Source organism: Gavialis gangeticus, unplaced genomic scaffold (genome assembly GCF_001723915.1).
Source record: "Gavialis gangeticus isolate Ggan-Ray unplaced genomic scaffold, GavGan_comp1, whole genome shotgun sequence".
In the NCBI taxonomy this organism is placed as follows: domain Eukaryota; kingdom Metazoa; phylum Chordata; order Crocodylia; family Gavialidae; genus Gavialis; species Gavialis gangeticus.
Window position 1 is genome coordinate 7,463,226 of NW_017728998.1, and position 21,993 is coordinate 7,485,218.

The 21,993-nt window shown below is 40.5% G+C and overlaps 1 protein-coding gene across 1 annotated transcript in view; it reads left to right on the forward strand.

The window, feature by feature from the left end:
- The window catches only part of MLYCD (malonyl-CoA decarboxylase), a gene marked incomplete at its 5' end in the record, with an annotated part of 50,865 nt that extends 29,188 nt beyond the window's left edge, over positions 1-21,677 (forward strand). The window contains one exon of the mRNA XM_019505468.1: positions 20,350-21,677. Coding sequence (XP_019361013.1) covers positions 20,350-20,883 — 534 coding nt within the window. The remainder of the gene's footprint in view (positions 1-20,349) is intronic.
- Between the last annotated feature and the right edge of the window lie 316 nt (positions 21,678-21,993).

A 21,993-nucleotide genomic window follows, 5' to 3' on the forward strand; every position in this document is an offset into this window, starting at 1 on the left:
AAACTTTGGCGTTTTGTCACAAGTATTACTCTTTTCCATAGCAGTGGAAATGAACAAGCATTTCAACGAAAAGACAAACTAGTGTATATGAGACAGATGGATTGACTCTACTTACTAATTGTTAAGAATTCTTGAAGCCATATTAAGGTTGCTGCTTATAGCCAGCGATGACTGCTGGACTTCAGATTAATTATTCCACAATCTGAGATTTTAGCAGTTGTTAGAAATTGTGTACGATTAGTCTTAATGTTGTAAGTTGAAAATTGTTCATGTCAGATTTTACTATGACACAATTTAAAGTTGTTTTTTTTCCCTTGACTACAGTATTTAGCCAAAATGTTTCCCCCCGCAACCTCCCACCATGCTTTCTTATTCTGCTTCTCTACTTTTAGATCAAGTTGTGCAATCTGCCTAGTTTCCTGACAGAAAGGAAATATTAAGTAAATTCATGCAGTTATCTTGAAGACTGATTTCTTTACAGTTGAGTTGCTCTTATAAAATAACCTCATTGACAATGTATTGTTCACCCCAAATTGCATTGAAAAGTAGTGGAATTAAGGACCTAGGCATAACATCCAGAATATGACGTATGCAGCAGATCTGTGCATCTGTGTTTACTTGGAATTTCAACATACACTAAGCAGGTAAGCACCACTTATGTGAAAAATGTAAAATCCAAACTTTTGAGTCACACATACTTCCCCTACCTAAACACATACTGTCAATCAAGTCTTGTGTGTAAGAACCAGTAAAACCTGTGACAGCTTACTTTTCCTCTGCTGTGGGATCTCTGTACTGTAAAAATTGGATTTCAGTTGTACCTTAATTTATTATATAAAATTCTTTGTCGAAGTATTCTTGTGGTTTTATGAAACACTTTATCAATTTTGGCTGAGGGCCTCTAAAGACATTTTACTCGTATATTATTGCCTCTGGCACAAAGAACTCCGTTAGTATTGGAAACTAAAAATCTTCCATGTAGTTTTTAGTTGGTGAGGGAAAAGAAAAACAACCTTCTTGCCCGTCACTAAAATGTTGCATTCTACTATGCGGTGTTATATGAAAATGCATGATTATTTTGATTATGTGTTTACATACATTTGGGACTAATGTACTTTAAATATTATGACAATATTAGGAGTATAATATGCATACTCTTAAAATATTTCAGTATACCTAAACTACCAGGAAAAGTATTAAATTTCATTAGGGAGATGCATGGAACTCCTACATAATTCCACTGTTATAAGAAAGAGCACTTAATTTTGACAGCTGCCATGTAACAAAACAATGCATACCCACAAGAAGGTGATAATAAACTACCATAACTTTGTATGTTGTCCTTTTGGGCATCTTGCATCAAGTGCCATAAATACTTTTTAAGATGTTAAGAAATGAGAATAGCCAAATTTGTGAAACTTCAGATTCACAAACAATTATTGTTATGGTTGCCTGCCCCTCACCCGCTGCAACACTTCCACTGGGCTCAGTGTGTGAGACTACATTGTTATACCTTATTTTAGCCGAGTACGATAAAACATGATAGGTCCGTTTGAGCTCTTCCCTTCTCATTAGGAATGTACTCACTCCAAGACTGCTTGGAGCAGAGAGCTTGTATTTCATAGACAATGAGGGTTGGAAGGGACCTCGAGGTCACATCTAGTCCATCCCCCTGCTGCAAGCGGGACCAGCCCCAACTACATCATCCCAGCTGAGGCTTTGTCTAGCTGGGTCTTAAAAACCTCTAAGGATGGAGACTCCACCACCTCTCTGGGTATCCTGTTCCAGTGCTTTATTACCCTCCCTGTGAGAAAGTTCTTCCTCATAATATCTAACCTAAACTCCCCTTGCTGCAGCTTGAGCCCATTGCTCCTTGTTCTGTCATCTGCCACCACTGAGAACAGCCAATCCTCTTCAAGCCACCGTTCCGGTAGTTGAAGACTGCTATTAAATCCCTCCATGTCTCTTCTCCAAACTAAATAAGCCCAGTTCCCTAAGCCTTTCCTTATCAGTCATATGCCCCAACCCCCTCACCATTTTTGTTGCCCTCCACTGGACTCTCTCCAATTTATCCACATCCTTTCTTTAGTGGGGGGCTCAAAACTGAACACAGTACTCCAGATGTGGCTGAACAGAAGGGGATGAATCATTTCCCTTGATCTGCTGGCAGCAGTCCTGTTAACACAGCACAGTGTGATGTTATCCTTCACCATTTCTGTTGCCATATCTTGCTGTATTTGTTTTGGTTGCATTGCAGAGAAGTGTTCTGCTTCTCAGGATAGTTCAATCCCACTTTTTCCAAATTAAAATAAGATTTTGGTTCATGGTTTTTAATAAAAACCATTAAGGGTCTGGAACTGATGTGTACTTTAATCTAGCAAAGTAAGACAGAAGAAGAACCAACAACAGCAAGTAGAAGTCAAATTCAAATTAGGAATTAGACACAGATTTTCAACAGTGACTTGAACATTGCTAGGAGAAATGAAGGATTTTTTTATGTCTTTATCTTCACTTCAAGACAGGATACCTTTTTTGAAAGTGTGCTTCAGTTAAGCCCAAGTACTTCAGCCCAGTTAAAGATTATAGGAGTGAAATGTAATAGTCTTGTCATGCTAGGTCAGACTAGATGATTTAGGTCCCATCTGGACTTAAACTATTCACCTGGTTTAAAACAAAAACACCACCTCTCTCTCTCTCTCTCTCTCTCTCTCTCTCTCTCTCTGTGGTCTGGTGTTTTCAGATTGACTGTTCCTTAGTTGGATTTTTTTGGTCATTGTAATGATTTTATTTTCCATTTCTGAGATTTTAATGATTGCAACTCAATTAGTAAGTATTTTCCCATAAAGTTTTCATTATCGCTGTTCAACTTACAGTGGTTCTCCATCTTATTAAAGTGTGTTGTGGGGGCAGTTATTTGGGCTGGAGGTCCACTTAATGGGTTTTGGCGAATGGTTGAGGGTGGAAGTGGAGAGATGCCAGTGGATCCTATCCGGCTGTGTCCCATGCCACTGTGCTGTGCTGCAGCTGGGGCTGAGCTGTGCTGCACAGTGCTAAAACTCCTCCACCTCCCTGTATTCATCCCCTCCCCCCCTCCCAGCTTTCTGTTGGCACTGTGCAGTCCTGGCACCGCGACTGCTGGCAGCAGGGTCCACACGGGATGGGGCGTGATGTAGCATGCTGAGTAACTGTCCTGCCCACTGCAGTGATCCACTGCTGCCATGCCACACCCGGAAAGTCGGACTTGCTTCCTAGTGGCTCTGGTGGGCAGGCAGGATGGTTTCTGTGCATGTGCGCTGCATTGCACCCTGTCCCATGTGGGCCCAGCATTGAATGGGTGGGGAGGTCTGCACTACAGCAGAGTAGTGCAGAGGTGGGTCAGATATGTTGTACTTTGCCCACCCCTATTTTAGAGTTGGGGCACACCTCCACAACTTTTCTGAATGGCATCCTTGGTTGAGAACCAGTGAATCATTGCAGTGTGTTCCATGAGTTTCCTATGGAAGGGGTTTTAGAAGAGGCTTAAAGGGGCCAGGAAAAACCTTCCCACATTTGAAAGAGGAAGATGGGCCTGACTGACCAAAATGTGTATTGAAATCACCTGGTTTTAAATCAGTAGTATTCTCTTTCCTGCCTTGCTACACTTAAAAGAGTCTCCTCTCTGACTAGGCTTCTGATTTTTAATCAGTTGGAGCAGAGCTGCTTTGAAGAGTTATAAGCAGACACACTGTACAGGCTTTTATTTTCCTGAAAACTGCCACAGTGACTCTGACCAGACTTTAAAAAAGAAAACTCTTAGTTAATCTGGGATGCTGTGTCTCTAGAAATCAAGACCTTGGATAGCTCTGCCTGTTTAAACAGTGAGCTAATTTATCCATTTGGGAAGTTAATACAGAGTTCTTTGAATGACCTGTGATTGATTGCTGTATGCATCTCCTTAAGGCCCCCTCTGCATGTGAAGCTAAAGGCCTGATGAATTCTAATGTGCAGTTAATACAATCATGCCTCCTGCCATGCCATGTGCATAGCAGGAGGTGCAGTTGTGGGAGCATGCATTTGATTCAACTGTGCCTTATTGCTGGTGCAAGGGGAGCCTAGTCCTGTGCATTGACATGCTCTCGCAGCTGTAGGGCCACCCCATGCACCCCTGGGACCAGATTGATTCCCCCTGCCCCAGGGGTATGGGTAAATGCCTGGGGCTGGCAGGTCACCTCACGGTGATTCTATGTGTTTCTTTTATTTTAATCCCCCTTCTCCCCGCTGCCCGGAGTGGACCCCTGGTCTCCAGGTAATTGCGCAGTTAGCTACTTAAGTGCACAATACCTGCAATGTGTAGAGGGGGCCTTGGTTGCACTGCATGCTTCCTGCAGACTAAAATGTGCTGCCTCAACTTACCTCAGTGGCTCTCAACCACTGCAGCCAAGTAGAAGTGCCATATGTGCCTGCTGTGCAGCAAGATGGGGACGGGCTGGAGCACACATTTCCTTCTGCCTGCATTATAGCTCTCTGATTAACATAAAGCAGGAAGGAGAGCTGGCTTGTGCTTCAGTCCTTTCCCATTCCAACCCTGCATGGTGTCGCTCGGAAACAGGTGTTCAGGGCAGTTTGAACTGTCCCTTGCGCCTCTGTTTCTGGGAGGAGGGTTGTGGGGGCAGACAGGGAAAGGACTTCAGTACAAGCTGGCTCTTCTGCTTGATTTAGGGTTATTGGTTGTGTGCGCGTTACAGTCTTTTGGCACTTTTACCTGGCTGATGCCGCCATGGCAGTGCCTGCATCATGGCACCCCTAACAGTTTCACAGAACTGGGGGGCACTGCGGCACCCTGGATGCAAACCACTGCTCTAAATCTAACGCATACAGTCAGACTTTAAGAAGGAGTTGCAAAACATGGAGTGAAGAAATGGCCATCTTATTCGTTTACTTTCAGCTTTTATATAGTCCAGCTTGTTGATCATTTTTAAATAGTCCAGAAACTGGGAATTCTCCTGAGAATTGAAGTACATTCAATAGTCAAATCACTAGCATTTATTAGTTGCAAAATGTTCATCAAGGCTATGAAATTTTCATATTTAAACCATAAAGGGATGGAATTTCTATTCCGGGAATTGTCACATTTTTTCAGGACACTGCAGCACAGCAGGTATCAATATATTAAAAAGAAAAGCCCCACAAGGGTCTTATGAATCATCATATAGACACACAATGTTCTCTACAACATTTCAGTGCATTGCTGTACAGTGTAAGCCACTTAAGATGCCCAGGGGTGACATGAATAGCTGATTAAATTGTGCAGGTGACGAGCCATTTGCAACCCATTGATACCAATGTTAAAGGCACCACTTAGAACTAAGTGTGCTGGCTCAGCTGTTTGCACCTCGTACAGATTGTTACTTAACGAGTGGCTCGCAGTTTGTGCCTGGTTATTTGCACCTCATTAAGACTTGTCACTTTATTCAGAGCAGGGACAAACTCATTTAATCAATAAAACTACTTGCCTTCCAGGGTCCGATACGCAGCAGAGTTTCTGTAATTGATTATAGTAGTGGACCTGGCTGGAACGAGAAGCACTGGACATCCTGGTGCTTGTAGGATTAGTTGACGTGAAGCATGTTAGGCAGTTCCTGGCTTCCAGAAACTTGTTTTACGTAGCTTAGACTGTGTCACTTCCATTTTGTTCCATTGGATTTCTTACTTTTTATGCTCAATATCTTTTGGTCTGCTTGTGCCACCCCACTTGCTCTTTTTTTCTTAATTGAATCTGTCAGTGGCAGGGACTTTAATTTTTGCTTGTTCATACATCTAACATAATTAAGCCCTATTTTTGACTGCAGCTTCTGTACTGTATTATGGTGCAGAACTACAATTAGGCCATATTTAGGCCATCCCTGTACTACAGGGGATGTACTGCCATTAGGTCAACCTTGTACTGCAGCTGGGTTATAGTTGTTATAAATGGGAGCTCTTTGACTCTTTTTAAAATCAAGAAAATATGAGGTCTTATACAGTTATCTTTGGGGAAACCAAAAATGTTATCATTTTGTTTGCCCTCTCCTCTCCTGCCTTTGATGTGAAAAGTATATCTAAGGTCTCTTCATTCAACTGTACTAGCAAGAAAATCAAATCTGTAGGTTAAAGACTGTCATGCTGAAGGAACTCCATGTTGGCTTTCCTGGGAGGAGTGGACACTAAATCCATAAGCTAGTGAACCAGTCATTACCATTTAATAGATATTAGCATTTTATGACTATTTTTCTCAGGTGGCACACTTTGTCCTGAAAAGATTTCACTGAGATATAGCAATTGAATTAGGCTTACTCAGCAGGGTATGAGTGGCATTTATGTTAAAATAACTTTTTTTTAATTAAAGCAATCAAAATTAAAGTATTTTCTTCTTAAAAACAGCTTTTGTTCTGTGATGTAGTTTAGAAATATGGCACCCTATCAATCATTCTGTTCTTTCCAAGCAACTTCAAACAGGGCTGCTTCCAACCTGTTTCTTGTAGATTAAGATCACTGATTTTAAACTGACCTGTTGTCTCTCCTGTGTGACTAAATCCAAAGCCCACCTTGTTATTCTGGCTGCACTCAATGAAAATAAAGGAAAGAGTACAGTACAGAGAAAGCTTTTGATTACTAGTTTTTTATCACATTTATGGTTTTGGATCAAAGAATACCTCTGGTTTGTTCTTGTGGAAAAAGATATGCTGACAGCCATAAACATCAAGGTGCACAAAGGAATCCAAGGTGAGGCTGTTCTTTACTGAACAAGTATAAAACTGTAAAATGATAGGTTGTAGAAAATCTTTTTAAATGTATAAACTTTATTTAACTGGACTTTGTTGGTTGTTAACTTCAGAATAGTGTGTTTACTCCCATCAAAATTTCTCTGTGTGTGTTAAAGGTTTGTATTGATCTTGTGTAAGTAGGACAGCAAAAGTTGCCTTTGTGTAGGTACTTGACCCACGTACCTACACTCCAGAGGGTAAGGATAAAGTGTAATCCAAGTCCATTTAAAAAAGTATTTATACATTGCAGCAACAATTGTTATATTGTCTGAATGAGTAATGAGTTGGGAAAGTCTCAATGCTGAAATTTTTGTAACTGGATAATAACTAAAATGAAAGGCCAGGCTCCTATATCTGTATTTCTCCATCTTTTTTATTTAGTTGTGGCAAGTTCAGTGTATATTTTCTTCTGTCTGTCTCTTTCTAATGTATGACTTCCGATTTGTGTGTGTATGTGTGTGTTTCTGTTGATGGGAGGGTTAGAGGAAAATGGAGGATAGGAAGCTAATTAGAGCCAGTGGTTTTGTCTCTTACTCGTTTTTAGTTCTCATCTTTTCTTTTTTTTCTTTTCTCCTTGCCCAACTCCTACCACTTGCTACTTGTTCCTTCTTCCCAACCACCCAGTGTTTACAGTTCATACTGCACCTTTATACTTTCTACACATGTTCCCCAACACCATTCTTCTTCATTAGTATTGATTGTGATGCTTATAAGCTAGACGAACAATAAAATTATATCAATTTGAATTGAAACTGTACTCCAAGCACAGTCCTGCCTAACCACCAAGGGCTAGAGTTGGCAGGTATCCCTTTTCTCAAAATGTGGAATATTTTCTTCCTGCCAGACTGTATCACAAGTTAATGGAATGTTAACACTAACAGTTCAGAAACAGGGGAGAATGGGTGTGTTCTAGTGAACGGGTCACTTTTGCTAGAAATAAAGTATACATAATAATAAGAAAACTGACTTTCCATGTGTAGAAAGGTGCGTTCAATTTTTGTCCCAAATCCATGCTATTTCCAGTTGGTCATGGGTTCTTAGATGCAGCATTTTATATGGAATTATTTTTTTGGGGTGGGGGGCAGAGGAAGGCATTCCACATAGAGTTTCCTGTCTTGAATATTGCAAGAACATAAGTTCTCTACTACATCAGCATTGCATATCTCGTAATCTGTGCCATAAACAACCCAGTTGGCCCAAAACAATTCCATTAATAGTTTTCCACGACCTGACTCGCCACTCAGTAATTTTAGTGTTTGGTAAACCGGTACAGTTCATTTAGTCTCAGCTTAAAAATCTAGTGTGCTTAAAAATTGAAATAACTTTGTGTTGCAAAACCACCTCTGCAGAGCTGTGGCATCCTAAGCAAGGTGGAACATGATCAACAATACTTCTGGCAGCCTTACTTTGGCAAAAGAGTACAGCATTTTGACAATCACACTTCGGTGTGTTTGTTTGCTCTGTGTCTTGGGTCGGCAAAATGTCAAGGATGTTCCAACACTTGCCTAGTTCAGTTTGGGCGTATTGGTTTGGAACAGTTTTAACTGATAATAGAATGGTGTTGAGCTGGTTTGGAGTCAGTGACGGCAGTCAAAGCCATGTAACATCAGCAAACATCTTGCGTGTCCATCATGCAGTAGCTTAAATTGACTTTCAAGTTTTGTATGAAGAATGGATAGAGTCAGGGTTTAAGGAGGTGAAGTGGGGGGAGAGAACTTTTTTTTTTTTAATAAACACAAAGATCTTTTCAGTTCATTCAAAGACAGAAAAGCTGAAGCCCAAGAGTACTGAGAATCATTTTAATTTAAAAAGGAGAGAATATTGTGAAAGAACTGAGTAACCCTTTTTTTCCATATGGTTTCTTCTCCTACCTCCTTACAAGTTAACAGTTAATGTTTTATACACTTCTGTACCTCTCCGAGTATTTTGTGTTAATCTTTGTGGGCATCTGCTTGAGCTGCAGGTTATATGATTCATGTTTTCTCAAGGCATTTTTTAAGAAAATTTCTTCATTCTTCAGTAAAAGTCTTCATTTCTTTATTTGACTTTGCCTTAACTTAACTCACTGTGACACTTCTACTTGTAAATGCCAGTATAACCTCAAAACTGGACTCCCAGCTGTCATTCTTCATAAGAGAAGCTGCAAAGTAGTGCCTGTCATGCCTTTTTCTGATTTAATGATATAACTACAAGCCACTGACTTAGAAATGTGTTTATAGTTAGTCTTTTTACTTTGAAGCCTTTATATGGAAGGATTTTTAAAAATTGTATAGGAACATGGGAATTGAATATCAGAGTAATGTGTTATATGTAGTCTAGTATCCTGTCTCCAGAAATAGTACTTTGTGCTTTAGAGGAGGTTGCAAAGAAATTCTCAGCGTGGGTAATTAGGATAGGACCTGTCCATATGGGAATTTACTTTTTAATCTTCTAAGTTAGGCGCAGACTTTGCTTCGAAGTGTAGAGTTATCTAGTTCAGCATTTTCAGCCTGGTCTTGTTTGAGTGTGTGTCCAAGCACTTTGCAGATAGGAACAGCCATACACACTTCAAAAGTTTGAGTCCAGTATACCTTGAAGAAGGGTGCCTGCACCTGACGGCTTGCTAAGAACTTTTTCCCAACTACTCAGTTGGTTTAATAAAAGATATCACAACTCAAAGAACCTTGTCTGCCTGAGTCCTATATATGATCTTATAGAAACCATTAGGCAAAATAAGTACCATATGCCCTAAAGCACTGACCTAATTTAAAACAAATGAAGGAGTTTGTGGAGTTGAGGGCGCTGGATAACAGTGAGAGCTTGTTAGTAATCAGCAGGTGGAATCAGTTAAATATTTACCCTTACTGGTCCATTGTCTAGCCATTTACTGTTGGCATTGTACCATAGACATTATGATAAAAACAGGTTACAAGAAGATGTTTAAGCAATTAAGAGCAATGGCTCAAGGGACTAGCTTGTTTTATGTACACAGGCAGTCATGGGAAAAAGTATGCCAGGCTAAAAATCCAGTCTTAACATTCATTCACCTAGCAAAAGTGTGATTTATAGTGTGTCTGTTTGCTTATATGTTTCTGTGTATTGTATATCTATATGTCCAGTATCTAGAAGTTGATGGCGTCAACAAAAATATTCCAGACCTTGTCACAGTCAAAATAAATAGGCTTTCATTGTTTCCCAAAGTTAATGAACCCCTGGAACTGTCTGAAGTCTGTCATTAGTTTCCTGATGTATGGGTCTGAGAACAGTATATCTGGATGTTTCTGTCTAGTCTCAGCTAGTATGGATAACGCAGGGTGGGTCGTCTTTGACATAAGTGTTTCATCCCACGTAGGGCTTGCAATACACAATGTTTAATGTTTCCAGAAATGAGTTGGCTTCCACTTCAATTTGGAGCCCTTTTGAATGTGCTCTGAGATAAGCATCTGCTCACTTGCTTACCACGGTCTTTCTTGCTAGCTGATAGATGCTGGTAAGCAGATGCATTTCTCATTAGATAGGCATTTATTTAGGGATATGTTTATATCTACTCCAAGTGGCCTGTAACTTCACAGAACGTACATTGTAATAATTCAATCTATAGGTGACAAAGACCTGGATAACTGATGAGGCATGAGTTGGAGAAAAATGGTTAGCATCTCCCAGTCAGTGGTGCTTGGGGAAAAAACTGATAGCATGCTATTGGATGACATGTCAGCTTAACAACTGAGAGCAGATTTTAACTTTCTGGTTGGGTTGTTGATAATTACTACCTTAATTTGATCTAGGTGACCTGGGGAGATCATAATTTCCAACACAAGCTTAGCTTTCATAGATGAAAAATGTGACCTTGGACTGTTGCTTTCCTGGCTCGGCTCTTGCAGCGTGGCACGGTTTCAGATGACTCGCAGATAATAGGAAGGAAGCTGCAACCTTCTGCAAAAACAAACAAACAAACAAGAAAAACCCCGAGCCAGCAGCTGCTTCTTAATGGTGTGTGGATTTTTGACAAGAAAATAAACATTAACGGATCTCCACCAGCAGCTCTAGAAACTAGCACATCAATTTAGCAACAACATAAATGCGCATGCTTTACTGCATCTATTTATTTTTTTCTGCAAGAAGTGGCAGGCTAAGATAAGCTCCTAAACTTAAACATTCATCCCAAGTGTGATAGCCTGAACTGTAACTGCAAAAACTGGGCCATTTTCCCAATATGTCTTACCTGTCCTAAAAATAATGATGTGCCCGTTGCCTTCAGGTTTGCTTTATTTTATTTTATTTTTTAAATGGACCTGTGACCAGTAACTTCTGATAAGTGCTTTGGTTTGGATCTGATGCACAGATTCCTTCTAAAAGTTCAGTGGTAAACAAGAGGACAGTCAACATCACATTGAAGCCACATATCAAATAAACTTGTTACTGTAAATGTGGTGTGGGCATTTGTGAGAATATACAGACTGGAAAAGGCTGTCTTGTACTCATTATGTGAAGTGTGTTGATTGTCTGCTTCTGCATGTTAGGAGGTAGGAGCAGACCTGTTGACATAAGGAAGGGAAGGGCTTGATTTTTGCCCCAGTATAAAAAGCCCCGTCTGTTTTGCTGGTGAGCAGCATTGAGAACATAATCCCCTGCTGTCCTCATTGGCAAGGTACTGAAGGCTTTCAAACTTTGCTGCTCTACATTTCAGTAAGTAACCTTTTTCCTCTTGGTCCAGCAGGTGAGGTTGTATATGTTTGCATTCCTATTTTTTTTTCTTTTTGACCTAGCAGGCATTTCTGCTTCACAGCTCACACCTACACCACTCTCCTAAAGCTCATCAAGCTTTAGGCCCAAGATAGCAGATCAGCCGGCATAAAAGAAGCCTGGACAGTGGGAAGCACATTGCCTTTCCTTGGATTCCTGCCAGGATTAAGAACTGTTCTGATTCTGTGAGGGTCGGAAGTCTCTCTTTGTGGTAGGGAAAATGGCTTTTTCAGAGAGCTCTGTTGCTGCTTTTTAACGCTCTTATAGCTGTTCTGTCTCTAGCAGTAGATCCAGTGTTCCTGCTCCAATACTATCAGCAAGTAGGCCTAAAAATCTTAAAATCATTTACGTTCTTTTCCTCCCCTTTCCTATTTTAGACCATAGAGGACCTTCAGTTAAGGCTGTAAGTTATTGAGAAACAAATAAGGAACATGTTCTCCCTGGAATTCAGCCATTTTGGCTGGACTAGTTTACACTCTATTCATGCTGGTCTCAGAGGAAGCTTCTTATTACAAACTCCAGGCTGGCAGTCCCTTAAGGGTCATTTGTAGGGCCATCACATACTAGCCAGTCACTGTGTTGTCATCTGTCATTATTATGTGAACAAACAGAGGACTACCAGGTCACTGAATCTGAAGGAGAAAGTCAAGGCTGTTCCCTGTGGGCAGAAATGTACATAGCCTAAGTCCAGGATTACACACACAAGGTCAGCTTGTTTGACAGCAGAATGACTTGGCAGTTAAATAGTCGACAGCTCAGTGTGGAGTTTCCATCAATCTGTCTTCAAGATACTGACACAGAAGTGAGGGTGACCAGTGATGCTGCTTTTCATCATCTGAGAAATTCCGACCTACCACCCACAAGTACATGGTGTTGCATTTGGCTTCTGTCCTAGAAGTCACTTGCTTCTTGTTCGCATATCAACTTTCTGACTCCGCTTTCCTGACCAGCACAGTTGAGAACTCCTGCAAGAGACAGCTTCTCATTTTGGTGGTGACGTCCTTACCTGGGGCTGTCATTTCTCTGGCCTCCTACCTGTATTGAACCAGGATCTCTTGACACTGGTTATTCTCATCTCTATGCCACCCTATTCTTGCCACCTATCTTACTGGGTTCATTAAGGAAAAGATCCGTGGATCAGAATATCAGGAGTGTTACATGATTGAGACAGACCGGGAGGCAGATGAAAGTGGATCAAAGGGAGACTTACTGAGCGCATTTGGAGTTTCCGTGGAAGTACTCTGAACTGGCTTGTGGGTTAAACAGCAAGACTTCCCTGAGGAAGTACTTGACAAGGGGTTGAAAGGGAAGAGAGTTAAACTTTCCACCAGGTCAGTCTCTTGATTGAAAGTTCTGGTCCTTCTTTTGCCCTGTCAAGGCCAGGGAAACTCACTGGGTGCTGATAAGACTGACTATTCCAGGTTTTGAATAAAAACATTTCCCTTGTGTCCCACCACAGTCTTTAATGCAAGTTCTGCTTTGTAACCCCAGTGCATTTTTGGTCTGTGTAAAATCAGACGTTCTTAAAATCATACAAGTTAAGAGCTTATGTAGGAGCAGAGGATTTATTTCAAAAGTAATTTATCTTGATCCTTTTCTCATGTTTCTTTGGGCTTTTCCCCCCTCCAGACAAGTTTTAAACTTTTGTTAAGGCAAATATTTAGACACTGTTTTAATAATCATGTACATGGACTGCTGTACCTCAGAACTGTGAGCTTTTTGAGGGGGCATGAATTGGAGGGGAAGGTTGAGGATTCCCCTCCTTTTCCTCCCTGACCCCCAAATAAATTTCTTGTCCATCAGAAGAGATCCATAAAAATATTACAGGAAGACAGTACTCCATCAGTCAAGAGCAGTTACTGATACCAAAGCAGTATTGCTAAGGGTTACGACTTGTCTCAATTCATCGTAAATCAGAGCATCCTGCAGTCTTTTTGATCCTGTGATATGGGAATTTGGGGTCTTTCCAGTATGTCACAGAATGTAGTAGGTTTTTTTGAAAGAACATAATTTTTCTTCAGCCAAAGATGCAAGGTTTGTGGTTTTGGCACTTCCGTTGTTTCTCCCTCCCAGAGAGCTGCTTCATGCTCTCCAGCTTCCCACCTTCACCAGGCAGAACGAGTTGGATTGCAGTGCATCGTTGCATAGGGTGGGGAGACCAGGAGTTGATGAGGTTACCCAACCTCTGCAGTTCCAAATTTCCTCCTTGCTGCATCAGAAAAAGGCAGGTTCTGAGCTATGAGCTGCTTGATATGTGCTGGGGGAAGGGGGTAATTCTTAAAAATAATAGACCAGCTTTCAAGCAATCATACTTTTTAGTCGTGAGATGGAGTATGGAGGTAGAAATGAATTTACATTGAGTGATATTGCCAGTGTCACAGAATTTAAGGGTAGTTTTGCAGAATTTGATCACGTAATGCCACAAATTATGTTGCACTCAAGTAATTCTCTTTTAATCTGTTTACCTAGTGGAAATGCTATGCTGACCACAGATCAATGCATTTAACAAATTTCTGTCACAGACCTGTACGGAAGGTGGAAAACTGTAGTGAAATTGTCAGCCAGTTCCATGGGCATGTAGATGCAGGTGCTTTTTTTACTTTTCCACTCCTTCATTTAGACAACAAGTTCCTCTCAAGAGGATAATTCAAAGCTTTATTCTTTGTCACAAACTGCCCAGTTATTTCTTCCATGGCCCCTTCATATCTCTACTACTGTAAAGAGGCCATGAAGCGGACAGACATGTCCATCCAACATTTGCCTGGTCGGATTGATTTAAAAAAAAAAAAGTCCTTGTTTTTGTTTTTTTTTTTAATTTATCAAATTCGTTTAATTTTTCCTTTTAAACCTGCTGTAAAATAAAATCTGAATTTAACGCAAAATGATAGGACCTATGTTTGTAATCTCTTAAAAGGTTTAACATTAAAAAACCAAGTATGGAGGATCCAAAGCCTCCATCCAAAACTATAAGCTTGAAGCTTATAAATCTTTGTAAATAACCCATTTAGGCTGTATATTTAATAAAGGGCTTCATCCTGTGGATATCCTAGGCTGTCTACTTGTACAAAGTACTGGCAAAGTCAGTGCAGGCAGGCAGCCTGTGACCCAGGAAACAGCACCATGTACCTTGTCAGAATCCTCGCTGAGCCCGCTTGGCTGGTCTCGTATGTCTGTTGTATAGCTTCTCCTTCCCTGAGCACTGATCGGCACAGTTCTCAAGTTTATGTAAAAATTCAAAGTTTCTAAAATACTCAAGCTTGTGTTGCTTAATAAAAATAAACTATACATGCTGTTTTTGTGTGTTTTGAATTCATCAGCATCTTAATGCAGCTGTTTGACACCAATCATGATCAAATGTTAATTAGGAAGTAAAGAAGTAATATATCGTTTAGTATTTTCTGACATGAAAATGTATAATTAACATGCATCTACTAAGCTATATAATTGTTTAAATAAATTATTTAGGTATAGTGCTCCTTCCTTGATGGCAAAAAAGATATACCAAATACATGATGAAGGGTCTGTTCAGTTGTAAATCTACATGCTTTAATGGTTACAGCAGCCAACAAGCATGCACATTTATTTAAAAAAAAAACCCTGAAATAAAGATAGAACAGGTAATTAAGATGGATGATTGATTTGAATTGAGGCTCTCTACTTGGATTCAAATCTACCCGCTGGGTCCGCCAGTGACATTACCTTTGCCTTTGTAGTTCTGCACCACTTCTCTTGCATCCCCTTATTGTAGGAGAGCTGAGGGAGGAAGAACAGCGTTGTGTTTGGAGCTTGGCATAGATCCACTTTGACTCACGCAAGTGGTAGATCAGTTGGCCGCAGAACTGGAGAAGCATAAAGGCAGTACTTCTCCCTGCCCCCAACCGGGTTTGCCAGTGGTAGCACAGCATTGGAGGATGCCTTCTGTTTTCACTAACTTCATAGTTGTTTTTGGAATCTGTGATACGGTTTGGCCATTTCCAGTTACCTAGAAGATATGGTAAGGCTTTCCCAAAGGAACTTGGGCTCCTAGCTTCCAGCAGTTTGTTTCTTTGGTCGCTGTGATACTGTATCATAAAAGAATAGAGTTGGCAGGTACCTCAGGAGATCATTTAGTCTGGTTCTCTGCTAATGGTAGGGTCACCCCTGGCTAAACCATACCAGTCAAGTGTTTAAACTGCTCTTAAAAATTTAAAAGGATTGAGATTTTCTAACTCTCTGTGTAGCTTGTTGCAGTGAGAGAGTTCTTTCACGTCTCCAACATAAATTTCCCCTGCTGTGGTTGGAGACCATTGGCCATCTTTATATGGAGTACAAGAGGAGGGGGGTGCTTTAATTAGAGTGGCTTTTGGTGGGGCAGTGCTTTAATTAGAGTGGCTTATGGGAGTCATTCTAACTAAAGTGCCTATCTTTAATTAAAGCTTGTTCAAGCTTTAGCTAAAGCACCCCATCCACCGTTTTGAAGTGCAGAGACCCTGAATACACATGATGGCGGAGGCTGCTGAAGTGTGCTAGTTAGCATGTTCCAACAGACTTGATTAATAGTCTGCTCTCTCGCGTGTTAATTAGCACCCATCGGAGCAGGTTTCCAGCATGTGTATAGGTTCATTGCTCCTAGTCCTGTTCCCTGGGGCCACATAGAATAGTCTTATCCCCATTGTCTTTGTAATCACCCCTCAGGTATTTTTAGGTTATCAAATCCCACCCCAAGTCATCTCTTCTCTAGACTAAATAATGCTTGTTCTTTCAGCGTTTCTTAATAGGTTATGTTTTCCAGGCCTCTAATGTTTTTTTTTTCCCCCTTGATCTCTGCTTCATACTTTCTAATTTGTCTCCATCTTTCTTGAAGTGTGGTGCTCAAAGCTGGACACAGCACTCCAGGTGAGGCTTCATCAGTGCTGAATAGACTCGAAGAATCACTTCCTTTGATGTTCCTGTTAATACAGACCAGCATGTTGTTGGCTTTTTTTGTTTTGTTCTTTTTTTTTTTTTAAGAACAAAAGGGGTGGGGGCGCAATGGATACCATCAGGTTACGGTCGGTTGCAATGATCACATCTTTTTCTAGAATACTGCAGCCTAGCGTGTCATTCCTCAGTCTGCATTTCTGCATGTAGTTCCTTCATTCCAAGCGCAGGACTTTGCATTTGCCCGTGGTGAACTTTATTTTAATTATATTTTTATTCTCGAGTATTTTTCCAGTTCATCATGGTCATTTTGAATCTTAGCCTTATCCTCCAGAGTGTCTGAGTTGAATAAGATGGTCAGAGGTTCACTGTTGTTGTTCTGTCATTGTTGCATTGGTTTGTATAACTTCAGCTGCTTAGCCACCACTTTCTGTTTTAAACTGAATTTCTATATTCCTGATCTGATTCAAAGAGAGAGAAAAATTATAATACTACAAATTCTGGTTGATCACTTTATCATGCAACAATTAACTGTAGTAATTAGTAATATAATTATTATGCAGCTTAGTAAATTGTACAAGGGGCTTATTTTCCCAGGTCTTTAAACTTTTCCATGGGCACACGCAGAGATAACCGTAGCAGGGTGTGAAGTCTGGGGCAAATCAGCCTGTGCAGGGCCTGGACGTGGCGGCAGGGGTGGGGGGTGGCGGCAAGTGCCTGACGCAAAGCTGACCTGGGTCTGAGGGGCCCCCCAAAGCATGGGGCCTGGGGCAGTCACCCCAATTCCTCCCCTCCTCCCAGGGATGGCTCTGGGCACAGGAGGAAAGTTTGGGGTACTTACAGCTGAACTTTAGTGCGTTGTAGGCTTATTCCTTTTTGTAGTTCAGCAATTGTAATGATCTGGGTAAACAAAGCTTTAAGTGGGATGTGGTTTTGAGGCAGTTGGTGGTAGAGCTGCAGTACTGTTAATGTAGCAGAGATGGATATTTCCTTTGATTTAGAAGAGTTTTGATATTTTGTCAAACTAAGGAGTAAAAACTTACAGTTCTCCCTAATAGGATCTTCATCTGATAGGATATTAGATAACGATTGATCAGGGTATTTCAATATTATGAATAGCTTTTGTTTTCTGCAGGTAGCAAAATATATTACCCTGTTACAGGATTGCGATAGAGGATACCCTTGCCATTCGCAGGGGATACGTTCTCGCGAATAAGGCACTACGTTCATGAATGTCGTCTGCATTCATGAACGCAGTGCCCCCGGCGGCTGGAGGGGGGAGGGCACGGTGGCGGCGGTGGGAGTGCAGCGGCAGCAAGTGTATTTAAGATGCAGGTTCGGCATTCATGAGTATTTGAAACCACAAATGCCAAACCCGTGAATAGTGAGGGTTTCCTGTATTTAGCAGAGGAAATCTGTCATAGTAAGCTGAAGTGATTTGTATGCGTGTTTCCAAGCTGGGGACAAGTTTCTAAATCTCTAACACACAGGAGATAAAAGTCCATTTCAGATGATGGATGTACAGGTGGCTTATGCACTTTAACAAAACAATAATTAGAGAAGAGTCTGCATCGGAACTCAAATAGTGGAATAATTTGGTTAGTACTAATAAAAGTGCAAAGCGTTTTTGAAAGTGCCTCTTTTCTTGCTACGTATTTTTAAAAACACATAATTGTATTACAGTTGCATATTATACAAGTTAATTAATTGCATATTATACAGTTTATTAAATTGTATAATATGTAGAATAAAGGTTAAAATATTTCCTCTATAGTCCAGATGTTTCAAATTTGCACATACATTTAAATAATTTGATATGCTAATTTATTACCCTGTACCAAATAGCCATTTATACACTGAACTTGGAAAAAATGTTTGCACAAATGACTTCATGCAGATATTTAAGGCAGCCAGATTAGGGGAGGCAGTTGAATATGAGTGTTTCTGAAAACCAGGTCCTGTGCATTTGTTCTGGCTTGCTTGTTAACCTGAACTGTAAACATGGAACTGTATTTTGATCTAGATCTTTTGGTGATCAGCATGCTTTATAAGTAACCCCTTTGCTCTCTGCCACTTCTTGATTTAAAAAAAAAAAATCTGCTCAAGTCGTCATAACAGACTTCATTGTTTTTATTGTTATTTTGTATATTCCAAGTTCCTTGGGCTCCAGTACAGAAATATTTTCTAGATGAGTGGATTCCTGCATGCCACTAGAGCCTACTTTTGGGCTGTCACAAAAACCAGCGTGCAGGTGTTTACCAGTCCTCTGTTTAGTGTTTGCCTGAAGCTTAATAAGATGCTGTTAATGTTTTAGAATAGGGCTGTTCATCTTGCAGCCTGTGGTTGGTATGCAGACTGCAAGGGGCTGTGTTTTAGCCCCTGAGTTCCTGCCTAACCAAATGCATTGGGGTGGTGGGGAGGGCAGAAGGAGGTGGGTAGTGATATTACTATAGAGGAGTGATGGGGGAAGTGGGTGCACACTTTAGTTCTGCAATGGGAGATGGGGAGGGAGAGGAGGCATACATGCGGCGTGCAGGAGGGCTCATGACTTGCCTTGGTGTAGCCCATGGGCTGTGTGGCTCCTGCTGGTATGGTCCAGGGGGCATTCACCCCCAACTGCTTAGCAGTTGGACAACCCTATTTTAGAAGGTAGAGGATACATTTACAATGCAATGCCCTAGCAGCATGACTGCCATTAGCATTTGTCAGTTTAAGTTAGCCTCTCAATGATGATGATTTTTTAATGATAATTTAGAAAATATTCAAAGCAGAAAAATGTATTCTGTAGTCATTTAAAGGCAATTTTCTGTTGACATTAAGATGCTGCTGTAAAGTCAATAAATAGCTGAGACCTCCTCCATCCTCTTTCCCTAATATGAAAAGTAATTTAAATAAGCACTCTGCATTGTTGCACTTCAGCAGCTTTTTCTCTCTTTCCACACCCATCCAGCAGATTTAATATCCACATTAATTCCAGGTAACAATGAATTTGATGGCTTCATCTAATGCTGGTGTCAATGCACATATATTTTTGTCATAATTGCCAAAGGAGAGAGTTTCTGTTCACACACCTGTAGGTTATTCTTCTTCCATTGCTTCTGCATCAGGTCTGTCATTCAGCGTGATCAGCAATGTTATTGTAAACATACAGTTTTTATACTTAGAGCTTTATCAGCATTTATGGCACATTATGAAAAGTAGCCACCTCACAGCAGATGATCTCTTCTCAAACGTTAGTAAATGCTGTCTGCAGGAAAATCTTAGTCATGCCAGTTTGCCTGAAACGGCCACTGACACCAGGACAAAAAAATCTAGATAAGATACGCTGCTTGGTTATATGCATTAATAGAAAAAGTCCTTCTGAGTTTACCATGTAAATGCAGCCAAAGCCTTCCTCTCATTCCTTTATCCCTGCAAGCTTCTTGATACCAGAAAAGACACTTAGATGTGAAAACTTAAATAAAAAGCAAGAAAGTCTTGAGAATTAGAAGGCTGAATCCTTTCACTTCACTCCAGCTGCTGAGCTCATTATGTGACCTATCTTTACACAGGCTAATTTCTGCCCATGACCAAATAACCAGAAGCTACTGTGGGATTACGAGAAACACTTGTAGACAAAGCAGACTTATTGTGGAGATCACAATTGCATCATTTTAAAAGCAAAAATATTTCCCAAATTACAAATGTTTATTTTAAAGTAATCAGTGTTGAGGAAGGTGATTTCACATGGTATATGCATGCACTGTTAGCTAGTGCTTTAATGCAGCGAATCATCCTTTTGGCCATGGCAGATGATCTTTTTCTCAATATCCATTATCTTTGCTGACATTAAGCTATCCTGAACAGTTCCTTTGGAAGGTTTAGTGGTTATTTCTTGAGCCAGCATTCTCATTCATTTAAAGTCACACTTGATTCTTTTTGTGACTTCTTTTCTTTTTGTCTACAGGGGGAATTTACTCAGATAAAAGTGTTTTCTAGTCTGTCACCTATCCCTGGATTCACCAAGTGGCTTATTGGACTTCTTTCTTCACAAACAAAGGAACTGGGAAGAAATGAACTGTTTACGGATTCAGAGTGTCAAGAAATCTCTGAGATCGCAGGAGGTCCTGCGGTTGAAACTCTAAAGAGGCTCTTAACTAACAATGAATGGGTGAGATCCGAAAGACTGGTCCAAGTATTGCAGTTGCCTTTTATGAGGCTCTGTGCTTGGTACCTGTATGGAGAGAAGCATCGTGGTTATGCTCTTAATCCGGTAGCAAACTTTCATCTACAGAATGGAGCGGTGATGTGGCGGATAAACTGGATGGCAGACACAAGCCCCCGGGGTGTTACTGCCTCCTGTGGCATGATGGTGAATTACCGATACTTCTTAGAGGATACAGTCAGTAACAGTGCAGAGTATCTCTGGACAAAGCGCATAAAAGCCTCAGAGCAGGTACTTTCCTTGGTGTCACACTTTCATCAACATAGCAAACTTTAAAAGATTTTAAGAGCAAACGCTTCTGTTTTGAATAAAGAGAATGTCTTGTGGCGTCTGGAGAAATGAGAATACTTCTGATGAAATGAGCTGCGTTCTCTAGTCATCGTAGGGTGCAAATTACATCGATTGTCAATTGTTGTAAGTTCCTTTGCTTGCACTGCCAGATGTGCTGTGGTTGAATCACTGCCATATTTTTATGTTCAAATGAACCAGAAGAGTGTAAAATGAGTGAGTAAACTCCTCTCAGTAAGGTTACAAGTCAGCAATGAATGACTTGTGGGGACTGTTCTCTGCCTCTGTCATAGCCACTGCAATCAATATAGTTGTTTTTAAACTGCATCTTCAAAAGCATTGATGAACTCTGCTGCTGTCTGATATTACAGCTGTAGGGAAATCAATACCAAAGTAACTAGATAAAAGTACTAGGTGGAGACCATTTTTTGTTCAAACAAGTTATTAAAACAGCAGCATGTAACATTTCCTCAGTTAGATTGTCCCCCTTGCCCCAACTCTTTTCTGTAGAAGCCTGTTGATCCGAGCTATCCCTTTTCTTTTGCAACCCTGCATAAAATACATTGAGCCTTTGCTGTTACCACTTTTTCCTTTGTGGTTCACTGTCCAGCACACTCAAGACAGTAGGGGTATGTAACAATATGCTTGTAGTTTCTTCTCTTTCAGATTTACATCTTAATATGGAAGAGTAAAGGGTTCCAAGTAAGAAAAAAGGTGGTTGCTTATGGTTTAATTTTGAATGTTTCTAATATATTTATAATAAACATCATATGATATTGTGATTGTGTGTGGTGTTTTTAAGTTAGAGTTTATTATAACAACCTAGATTTTGTTGTAAAGAAAATAATTACCTCTCATCCTATAAATGTTTTGTATTTCTTTCGAAACGTAACATACAAATAACTATTCTTTGATGTTACTGTCTTCAGTGAAATAAGACCGATGTCTTAAATGGATCCTGATACTGGCAGGTTTAGAGCACGAAACACCTGCTTGCTTTCATAAGTTCCAGATCCTGCCACTGGGAGAAGACTTACAGAAATCTTTGTAGAGTTTCTTCTTTCCTATCCATGTGTTTGTGAAGGGAGCCCTAAGTGT